Consider the following 11,241-nt stretch of genomic DNA (forward strand, 5'->3'; position numbering starts at 1 on the left):
CAATTTAAATAAAATATAAAACATAACAAATTCATTATCTGATTGATTTTTAGTTGTAAGCAAATAGTGTGACATAAAAGTAATGAAGTTTTGAATTCTTAATTCACAAAGTCAGAAGCTAACTATTCCTAATATATCTGATTCACAAAGAGAACAAGGCAACAGATGACTCGTGAATAACCACGAGCTGGCGGGCCTGAGGAATAACGGGCCGGTTAATTCGTTTTTTATTCGTTTTTTCTGCTGTTTATTCGTCTGCAGCTCTGGCGAGTGGTTCCGGTCCGGTTACGGGCCGGTTCCGGTTTCCCAAAATACAAATCGTACTCGGCTCGTGTGCATATCCGAATAGTGCCGAATAACGAACCGGACCGTGACGAGGCGAGTTAGGCGAATATTAGACGAGCCGAATTACGTTCGTGCCGAGCTAAACCGCCCGTTTGGCCGGCTCTACACGTAAGACATTTCACGCAAAACCCGCAACTCCCAACCTAACCCAATACTAATCTGTTAACTACTTCCTTGCATTAATCAATCAACATTCAACCTCACACCACCACCACCACAACACTTTGACATTCTGCGCCTAATTTTTCTCGCATTCCTCTCTTTCTATAACTTGTACTAGTTCTATATTCATTCCCTTTCTCAACTGCACTGCATTTCCATCCCCCCCTAACTCTCTGTAAGTTTTATTTTCATAAACTCAACCCTCTGTAAGTAGTTGCGGAAATATCAAACAATTTAAATTGTCATTAATTAATTATTTAAAGATTTGGTGATTTTAAAAAAAAATTGTTCCATCATACTTTTGTACCAACCGGAATTAGGTCTCCGTTGGTTCAGTCATTGATCTCCATGTGTTATTTGAGGCGTGTTTCTTGTGACTTCATTTATGCGTGCGTGAAGTGGAGTGGTTGAAATATTTAAAGCTTATTTTTTTTATCTCTTCAGTTGTTTTATATATTTACAGATGCATTTGATTTTTTATTACGAGTAGGCCAAATTGTTAGTTACTGACTTACTGTTCATCTCTATTCATTCTCGCTTGTTAGTTATTTCTTGAATTTAAAGCGCTAGTTAATCATCTTTATATTTACTTACACTCTTTATGTTTGCTGGATAAAAACTAAATATTTAAATGCTATGAACGTTTAGATTATAGATATTACGCGCGACTTGTTACTCACTTGTTGTATTCATTGCACGTAATGATGTAAAAAATTGGGAAGGTTTTACTAGTCTTTTTTTTTTAAGTTTTGATTTTGTAATAAATGATCTCAACCAGCTTCTGAGTATTGTTCCCACATGCAGGAAAGAGTTATCTACAAGTCTACAACTTCAATACAAGAGAAGACTTTTTTTTGGCAAGATATGTTCATGTAAAAATTGAAATAACAATTTTTGCAAGTAAGAGATGGCTGCCATGTCTAACAGTAGAGAGATTGATCCATTGTTGAAAGATCTAAGTGAAAGAAAGCAGAGTTTTCGTCAAAATGTCGTGCTGTTGGCTGCAGAACTTAAGGACGTTCGGAGTCGCCTTGCCTCTCAAGAACAATCTTTTGTTCGCGAAAACATCACACGCCAGGCAATTTTTTGTGAAATCATTATGGTACATGTGATTAATTTATCGAATTGGTGATGGTTTACTGAATTTGGATTTACGTGTTTATTGCAGGAAGCAGAGATGAGAGTAAATGACATGAAGGAAGAGATATATAGATTGCATATGTGCTTAGATGAGAGAAATGGGAAGTTTCAAGAAGCAGCCTCTACAGCTGAGAAGGTACGATACTTGAATTTATTACATAATATATTTTACAGTTTTTGATGCCCAAGTGGATTTAGACTTCTTGATTGCTTCCTATATTTTGTTACTTGCTCTTAAAATTAAATTTAGTTCCTGAATAATGGTTCCCGGATCTGAATATCTGATTTCCTTAATTTTTGATTCAAGTGTCCTGTGTTTGACTGTTTCGTGGCTTTCCACATAATTTTAGTATTATGATCTGCTATGAGCATCATTTTCTTCTTTTTAGGCTGCTTTTTGGCTTTTCTTGTTTGTTTTAGAATATAATAATATTGTTAATTGTATGGACTTTGATGGTTCAAAAATTTGTCTTTTCAGGAAAACGAATCTACAACTATATACTTGTATCTTACTTTGAACTTATCTTAAATTTATCAGGATGTTAGATTTCTTTCATTCAATGACTTGGCTTGCTTGCCCTTTGCAGTTTAAATTCAATAACTTTATATATGTTTCTAAATATATCTACTACATAACTTTATATATGTGTCTAAATATATCTACTACACACACAATCATATATTTTGAATGCAAAATACCTACAATTTTCTTGTTACCTGTCTCAAAACGTTCCACAGAAACAAGTCATATTCCCCAAGCCTTTTTCGTTTTGGGCAACACAGGAGTTGATTGTCCTATTAAATATCAATGGAATCGAAATAATCACAAAGGAAACAGTAACGGAAGCACTTAATATAATCAACTATCAGGTGACCTCTAATGTAGATGATGTTGGCATTTTTAAAGTTATTCTCACTAGGTTCAGGGCAACAATGCTAGCTTATTGAGACGAACTATGAGTTTTCCACTAGGTCATCTCAGGTTTTGAATTTATTTATGTTATATGCTCCAGTACCTTAAGGATGTGGATGATCTCAACTCAAAGCTCTCAGCTACTCAAGCAACAGCAGATGATAATGCTGCTTTGGCGCAGTCTTCCAAATACCAGTGCTTGCTTCTTTTAAAAGAAATAGATGAGAAAAATAATGCCCTGGAGGAGTATGAGGTTCAAGTTAGTAAGCTAGGAGAACAATTGGATCTTTTGCAGAAAGATCTTCAAGCAAGAGAAATCTCCCAAAAGCAACTGAAAGATGAAGTCTTGATAATGGAGCATGACATTATGCATTCATTGGCACAAACCGGAGGAAGTTGTGATTGTGAGCTGAGGAAGATTTTGGATGAGGTATCACCAAAGAACATTTACAACATTAACAAGCTTTTGAATGCTAAGGATGAAGAGATTGTAAAGATGAGAGATGAGATAAGAATCATGTCGGCCCATTGGAAGCTCAAAACAAAGGATTTAGAATCACAGGTACGCCTTTAGATATGTTCAATATACATTTTTATAACTTATAAGCAACTTGAGTGATATTTCTCCGCGGTGCACCTCTTTTGTTATGATAAAGCTTATAATTATATCTACAGTTAGAGAGGCATCAGAGAGCGGATCAGGAGTTAAAGAAAAGGGTATTAAAGTTAGAATTCTGCCTCCAGGAAGCTCGTGCGCAAACTCGCAAGTTTCAAAAGGTAAGATCATGAAATTCATGCTCAAGCTCTTATCTCATAACTATTACCCTCCTTATTGGCTTCTAAAAACATTTCATCAGATTTGTGGCATTTAAGTAATTTGGTCTTGATCCACATTAACATATTATTGTTTTCCTTTGTTTTATGTTAATCTTTATAAAGCTTAGGCCAAAATCAGATTCCTAAAGACAAACTATAATAACAAAAGGGTAATAAAAGTATGTCATTAGTAACCTCTTTGATGTTGGGTATCTTGAACATCAATAATAAAATCATTTAATTAAAAGAATACGGAGTATAAAACAATTTAAATGACCTTCAACTGTGTGGCAGATTGTGAATAACAAAATATAATCTTGTGTTTGGTTAGGGTGGATGAAATGGAATGAGTGAAAATAAAGGAAAATAATGTGGGTAGGAGTGGAGATTTGAAAAGAAAAAAATGAGTGAGTAAAAAAGTTATATGATAAGATTTGTGAAGAAATTGGGTATGGAAGAGAATGGATCATTCCTTCTCAAATTGGGAGGTTTGAGCTCTAGTTTAGGTTGTTTTGAATTGAATGGGGAAGGACTGAAGTATATGAACATTTAACAAAATTATGGGTCAATATATCATTCCGTTCCTTCCGAATTCATTCATGCCTACCAAACACAAAATTAATACATGGAAAGTAAAACTCAAGTGGTTTTGTATTAATTTGATGTGCAGATGGGAGAGCGACGTGATAAGGCTCTGAAAGAATTGAGAGACCAGTTAGCAGCAAAGCAACAAGCTGAAGTTTCAGGTGACACTAAAAAGAATATATGGGAAGGCTCTGGTTTTAAGATTGTAATATCCATGTCAATGTTGATCTTAGTCGTGTTTTCAAAGCGGTAAAACTAATGTTTCAAATCTAATTGCTGTATAAATGTTGGACAGCGTAGGTGTAGAACTTAGATTTCAGGGTGAAGCAACTCGCTAAGCTATAGATGTCTATTTATGTTGTAGAAATACTAAATGTAGATGGTCTCTCTCCATCTCTTTTACTTTAAGTTTTACTCCATAATAGTGTACTTCGGCAAAATTCTTACTTATATAAGATATTTATAGTCTCATGCACACATTAAATTAGTGAAGATGTATATCAAGTGTTACTGGTTTAATATCTGTACTATGCAACTTTTACTTTAGTTTATACTTGGGAACAAAGATGTACATAGTTTTGAAGGCTAAATTAGTTCAAGTATTCCCCGTGGACAGACTCCTAGCTTTAAGAATATAAAGTTTGCACTAACTAAATCTAGAATGGTCCTGTGATAGCAAGAAAATGCAGCAAGGACTTGCATCAGTCCAATAAACATATTGTCCTGTCATTTTAATGGTTGTGATGTTGCAAGTTCAATATGGGATAGTAAGCTAGCGAGTCGCTAACTTTAAATAAATTATAAACTGGTTGAGAAACAGAGATGTCCTTCAGTTGCCAATGTCTTTTCTGAAAACTTTCTTAGCTTTGCCTCAAAGAAAGTATATTTCAAAATTCCCAGATATATGCTCAAAAAGAATGTTTACCTGTTTAGTCTCTAATTTATTATTGCAATTAGGGGGGGGGGGGCATAAAATCATGAATCTACCACAGAATTAGATCCACGCTTCAAAGAAGGCAGACCACCGACCTCAGTTTAAATTTTGAAGTTACCAAGCCTGCAGATAGGATGTGGATACTTAAGTGGGAAATTCTTCAGTATTGCAGATCATAAGAAAAATATACCGTTTGAATCAAACTCTTTCCTGCCAACTAAATAATCAAAATATGCATGTAGCATACTATTCAATTATAAATATTCCTACATAGAATACAAAACCATAAATGGACAAAATGAGAGGACTCGAGACTGAATCCCCTCTTCCTTGTACAAGCTGATCTAATTGTTCCAAGTCGGACTAGATATAGATTCTACCTTAACTGCTAAGCGTGTGACTTCTCATGTAGGAACTGCACAAGAAACTAACATCTTCACATCTAGGATACCCAATTCAACTTTTTGGTTTCTAAGCAGCGGCTGATGATTTAATTAATCTTCAAGGTACTATTGTCTGCCTTGCCTGAAAATTAAGATATTTACATAGCTTGAGCACCAAGAACTCTGATCTGTTAAAGCGGTGCGCTTGTCGTCCAACTGATGACTAGGTCCTTCATATGTTAAGTAAAAGTTTTCCTGTGACGATTGATGTCACCAAAATTATGCACCCTATAAAGGGTCGCACACGAATTGACATTGATGCTGTGCTGTTCATACTCGGAGGAGGGCTTTCACCAAAAGCACTTGGAGGGATATCTCCAAAACCTATGGGAGTGCTTGGTGGAGGATTGTTTACATTTGACACTGCAGGAGGTGAACCTGACCTGAAAAAGGTGTAAACAAATGACAGCTGTTGGTTTTCTATAATTAGACAGAAGGCCACAAAGTGATACTAAGTTCACCTTTTAAACAATTAGACAAATGATGGAAAAGTTTTGTATTTTTGATAGTTCTGAGGACTGATAAGAGTATAGCTTCTCAAATAGGAGGTGATAGAAGTAAATTATTACCCTGGTATTGCGCCTCCTCCATTTGCCGCCGTAGATGGTGTGGGAGTCTCTGGCATGGGACTTTCTGGCATAGGAGACTCTGGCACAGGGGATACAGGTGTTGGAGATACCGGCGTAGGTATTGAAGATGGAGATGAAGATGATGAGGGGTATATACAAGAACCAGCACCTATACAGATTTCAAAGGAGTGTGTTATTGCCTTTATCAATTGCTAAATAGTTCATTTTGGATTGATAACAAGAGCTCTCAACACTTACTTGGATTGGTGTTAGTTATCGTAGCAGCTCCTCCAAAATCACAGCTAGTTGCTGCTGGTTTTTTCTGATAATAGCTGTTGAAAGCATATGAAGCATGGTTTTGAAGAGTATTTGGATTGTAACAGCTACCGCTTTGTTGAATTAATGAACAATCCGCTACTCCAGTTCCACAAGCATAATCGAGTGCTGACTGCAGTGCAGTCTGCGGAGCTCCACTCTTTGCAACACACCAGCTTTGCCCTGGAAGTGCAGGAGCATTACCTGTTGCAGGAGGTGTCACTGGATTTGTGACAGGTGTGGTGACAGGAACACCGGTTGATGGTGCTGGATATGTTGTAACAGGGTTGGTTACTGGTTGAGTGCCAGGGTTTGTGCTTGGTGTTGTTACTGGATTGGTTATTGGAAGTGGTGAATTTACTGGATCTGTATTAGGCTGCGGAACTGGAGTTGATGGTGGCATGGGTGTTACTGTGATGGGGTTCATACCAGGAACTGTGACAATCCCTGGTGCAGTATTATCAGGAGGTACAGTGATCGGAGCTGTGACAGGATTAAATGTTGGAGTTGTCGCAGGATTAGTTACAGGAGTTGTTGGAAAAGTGGTTGTTGGTGGGTAAACTAAGTCATGCTGGGAGGTTTTAGTATTTAAGTTGCTTAGAAGTTGTCTGTGGTATACTTGAAACATCTGTTCTTCTTCCTTAACAAGTTCTGTTTTCCTGAAATCCTTTTTCTGGGATACCTCTACAAACAATCCAACAGACATCTGATCTCTAATTTCTGACACTCTCTTTAATGATCCTGGGACATCACAATAAAATTCAGCTACTTTTTGTTCACTTAAAAAAGAACTTTTAACAATTAAAACAAGCGAAACATGATTACAAAGAAGGACAGATGTCATTAGGTGAACTCATTTGAGGACTGATTCCACAAGTGAATCTCCCTTTATCCATTCATCATCTTGTTTGGCTTCTACAATAACAAACGATCTAGTTTTACTGATGAATTGAAAAACTATCTTCAGGTATCTCTCCTGTTTTTATCTTTATATGAGGTACAGAGGTCAAAGTTTTGAGCCATAAATTAATAGAAGGTCTGTGATTTCTCAAGTTTTTAGCTAGTGTATTGCTCAAGTAGAGATCGACATGCATATCTGTCTTGGAAAATTTCTTCAATACTCTGTAATTTGCAACAAGTACCCTAATATGAGATAGTGGTACTTTGTTTTGCTTTACGAGCGAAATTGTGTCATCAGGTAACGAAACTGCATTACTTTTTCTTGCATCATAGATAAAACCCACCCGAGTTCCTGTTGAAGTTCATAATTTGTCAATATTATGTATCCATGGAACTTTTAGACATTTTCAAACACTTGCGTCTCCATCCTAGTTAAATTGTAGTGTAGTTTCAGTTTTGGAAGTCCTTAGTTATTACTTATTAGCTCGGATACTCTACAACAAACCTTAAGTTTTTAATACAGGGCTTGATACGTAAATTCTTTTTATTTGTTAGTCTAAGGTATAAACCGTGTCAGGAGGGTACAGCATATCATAATATACATATTAACCATCCTCGGAACACCTTAAGATTTTAGATACGGATACAAACATAGCTTAAGATTTAAGATACGTATACAGAAACACAAGATTAATGATCAAGTGTTGAATATAGGAAAATACCTGAGGAGTAGCCAAAGAGAAGAGACAGAAGGTATATGAAGAGGCAGATAGAAGCTTTTCTAGCCATCATGTTGAGTGAATGTAGTTGGGAGAAACCCACTTGGATTCCAATGAGACCCAGTTTGAATTTTAATCTGAATTGTAGTTGGAAGGTGTTTAAAAGACATTACAAATATAAAGCCAAAGGTATCCATAAACAGAGAGAAAAAAAAGTGGTGATGATAAAGGAGAGAGGTGAAGAAAGTGAGGGGAAAAATAAAGTAAAAGAAGAAAGAATATTTTGTCATGAAAAAGAAAAAGTTTTACTTTGGTATGAAGTGATGAACCTGGTAATGGTCTGCTGAATCAAGTTGTGTACGTGTTTGTTTATAATATTTCTTCATTTCTTTTTCCAGAAAATAAGATCAAGTGCTTTGGCTCATTCACATGCTTTGTATAATCAGTGTGTGTTAGTGTTACTTAAAAACATATTGAACTGAACTTCATATCTCCGACTCTTCCACTTAATCTTCCGCTCCCTTGCGGGCACTCGACACTTGTACATTAAAACATCAAAAATTTCAAAACATTGTCAAGTCTGACACTTGAACACATAAGAATCCCGAGAGTCCGGGTAACATAGACAAGAAGTTACTGTAGTACCTAATATCAGGAAAGTTGAGGAACACTGATATCAGAATATGTTGATTCCACTTGCCACTAAAACAGGACAATTGCATGGGGAATCAAAACTATTAAAAGATTATGTATTCAATATGCAGTGATTATGCTTTTTTTTCTGTATACTATAAAATTTGGGTAATGGTAATGTAAAGCTGAAGTTGTCTTCCCCCAAATCAGTGAAAGAAACATGACTGTAAAGTATAATGATGCACTGTTGAAAATGGTACAATACAAAACAGCTGCAAGGAAGCTTTTCAGTGTAGTTTTGTTTTGTTAACTAATGGTGTTACTTGTTTGGTTCTTTTCTTAATCTTCAAATTCTAATGCATACATCACTTAAGACTATGGGACCAAAACCCATGTGGCCAATCCCTCATTCATTCTTTTTTTCAGCAAGAATTAGAATCAAACTCACTTTGTCTGACTACTCTTATCAGCTTAAAGGGAAAAGATAGATTTGGATTATAATAACAAACTTTAGAGAGTAAGCATGATCTGTAAAAGGAAAATTAAAAGTAAGGGATAGACACATAAACTAACAGACAGGAAACATGGGGTAACATTTATCTTCTTGTGATCCCATCATCTTGCTTTGTATATACCATACCCCGATCATATAAAGGAGCAGTCCAGATTACAGATCTAGTTGAGCGGCCCAGATTAGCTCCCGAGTTATTTTAAAAACTGAAACGGAAAGTAAACAGCTTTGACAAGTATAAGATCTTGTTGAGACTCCTCTTAAGATTTTAGATGAGCGTGTTATGTAGGGATCAGTTTAGGGTGAGATCTCAGGTTCAAGTACATCTAGCATGTCTGCAGAACTAAACAGAACAGATAGGCTGATAATACCGATTGTTTTGTACAAGGAAAATATATGTGTTTGGCTTGTCGATTAAGTTTCAAATCTAAACGTCGGAAAATATGCAAAAGGTAATGAACAACGTTTGCATGAGGTGTATATCCAACACTTTACTACAAGAGGATATAAAGTAGTTTGAATTATCTTTGCATATTTATATACCAAGAAAGATAACAGTAACACGACTTGTTAAAAGTTCTCCTATACAAAAACCATATTACTTTCTGTGTTACACATCAGAAGATAAGGATAAAATGATGGATGTATCATGATTACATAATTATAAATCGTAGGACGCAGTTTGCAGCTACTGAGTGCCAAGTGATTCATGCAAGGCATTTTAACCTTTTCTTCTGTGCCTCAACATGCATAATAGAGAAAGTCTACTCGCAAGAATAGAGAGCACGTAATTAGTATAATTTAGCCAAATATCAAAAATTAAAGGTACAACTCGCTATGGTAGTTGCGGTCAAGATTTGTAAGTTCTGGGGTTTAACCATGAAGATGATTCCATAAAGTTAAAGTTTTGAGGTTCAGGTAGTGAAGTGAAGGACAGGCAACAAATTGAAAGGATATACATGGGTGTGAGTTTGTTAGCATTGCTGTTGAGCCTATAAATGGAGGTGAAAAGGAGAAAACAATAGCACACATATATTTACCTGACCAAAAAAAAAAAAAATAGCACAAATATGTAAGATGACTGTTACTGCATTCATATCAAAATTTTGATTAATTTGAATGTTGGAATAGTTTTAGATAGAAACCTAGTTTTTTGATGGTATAAATGAAACGAAGATCACATGCAGAAGAGCTTCCAGTAAAAGGAACTCGCGTAACAATATAACTATCTTATAGCTTCCGAATCTTGCAGAGTTTCACTTCTCCAAAGCTTTACCTCTTCAGTCAAAGCAACCAAATCCTTAGGATACGATCGTCTATCCTCCACAGCTATAGCACACATATTTCCAACCTCCTTAGCTTTCTTCATCTTTTCCTTACCATTCCTCAGCACACATTTTACAGCCACCTCAATCTTTTCTTTCTCCGAAACAGGTGTAATATTCGGTAATTTTTAGAATTAGATTAATAATACAATAATAGAAAAAAAGTATTAAAATTAGATAAAAGTTAGGATTTAAAATTGGGTCAGACTAATGGGCCTAAAATTTGGATCAGATTCTAATATGGATAACTGGTAGGTTAAGATATAGGGTTTTGTAGCATTATAAATACACCATATTCGTCTTCCTCGTTTTTAATATCAAAATTCGTAGGGTTCTTCTCAGTATAAATCAGCAGTTTTGTAAAAAATCGTAGAAAATTCATCGTAAGTCGGAATTCGTTGATTCTGGACTTTTCGGAAAGATCTTTTCATTCTCTACAACTTTCGTGTTTTTCAAGCAAACGTCGTTTAGAGGGTCAAAAAGAGTAAATTCAGATTTGGTCATGTTTTGAGGTAAGTTTTCGATCGATCTTACTAATGTTTTCAAAATTGTATGTTATGCGTTATATTTGATTATCAAAACATGGGCTAAGGTGATGATTTATTTCAAAGTATTATGTGTTAGAGTATACGTATTGTTGTATACGTGTTATGTCGAGACAATAATTTTGGATCTTTGATTTGTGCCATGGTTTGTGAAAATATCGAATAAGAACTTAGGACCGCAGTCACCGGATTGTAGGGACAGTTTTCAGAAAATTTAATACCGTTATCACCGGGTTGTAGTAGTCGTGGCATGAGTTATTGATTTTGAATTATTGTTATTTATGTGATATGTGTATTGTGTGTATCGAATAAGAATAAGAATGTGTATCGAAAGTATTTGTTTTGTATATCGTATCGTATAGATTTTGTATTTTGTTATATGTGTA

The 11,241-nt window shown here is 35.5% G+C and overlaps 2 protein-coding genes across 4 annotated transcripts; one reads left to right on the top strand and one right to left on the bottom strand.

Annotated features, from left to right (window-relative positions):
- Nucleotides 1–485: 485 nt before the first annotated feature.
- On the top strand, nt 486–4,453 carry LOC141663954 (nuclear envelope-associated protein 2-like). Of its 3 annotated transcripts, none has more exons than XM_074469800.1 (6): nt 486–682; nt 1,312–1,585; nt 1,676–1,783; nt 2,661–3,122; nt 3,236–3,337; nt 4,047–4,453. In XM_074469800.1, the coding sequence occupies exons 2-6, from the start codon at nt 1,415–1,417 to the stop codon at nt 4,212–4,214; spliced, it is 1,011 nt and encodes a 336-aa protein (XP_074325901.1). In that variant the 5' UTR covers nt 486–682; nt 1,312–1,414; the 3' UTR covers nt 4,215–4,453. The 3 variants fall into 3 exon arrangements, with proteins under 3 accessions (XP_074325901.1, XP_074325903.1, XP_074325902.1); XM_074469802.1 differs by lacking the exon at nt 486–682 and adding an exon at nt 1,122–1,229; XM_074469801.1 differs by lacking the exon at nt 486–682 and having other exon boundaries at nt 1,275–1,585.
- Nucleotides 4,454–5,117: 664 nt separating this feature from the next.
- LOC141667812 (uncharacterized) lies at nt 5,118–8,242 on the bottom strand. The gene is made up of 5 exons (XM_074474434.1): nt 8,151–8,242; nt 7,845–7,978; nt 6,166–6,963; nt 5,908–6,076; nt 5,118–5,721 (listed from the first exon to the last, which is right to left on the bottom strand). The coding sequence occupies exons 1-5, from the start codon at nt 8,225–8,227 to the stop codon at nt 5,511–5,513; spliced, it is 1,389 nt and encodes a 462-aa protein (XP_074330535.1). The 5' UTR covers nt 8,228–8,242; the 3' UTR covers nt 5,118–5,510.
- Between the last annotated feature and the right edge of the window lie 2,999 nt (nt 8,243–11,241).

This window comes from Apium graveolens, chromosome 6 (assembly GCF_009905375.1).
Source record: "Apium graveolens cultivar Ventura chromosome 6, ASM990537v1, whole genome shotgun sequence".
Taxonomy (NCBI): domain Eukaryota; kingdom Viridiplantae; phylum Streptophyta; class Magnoliopsida; order Apiales; family Apiaceae; genus Apium; species Apium graveolens.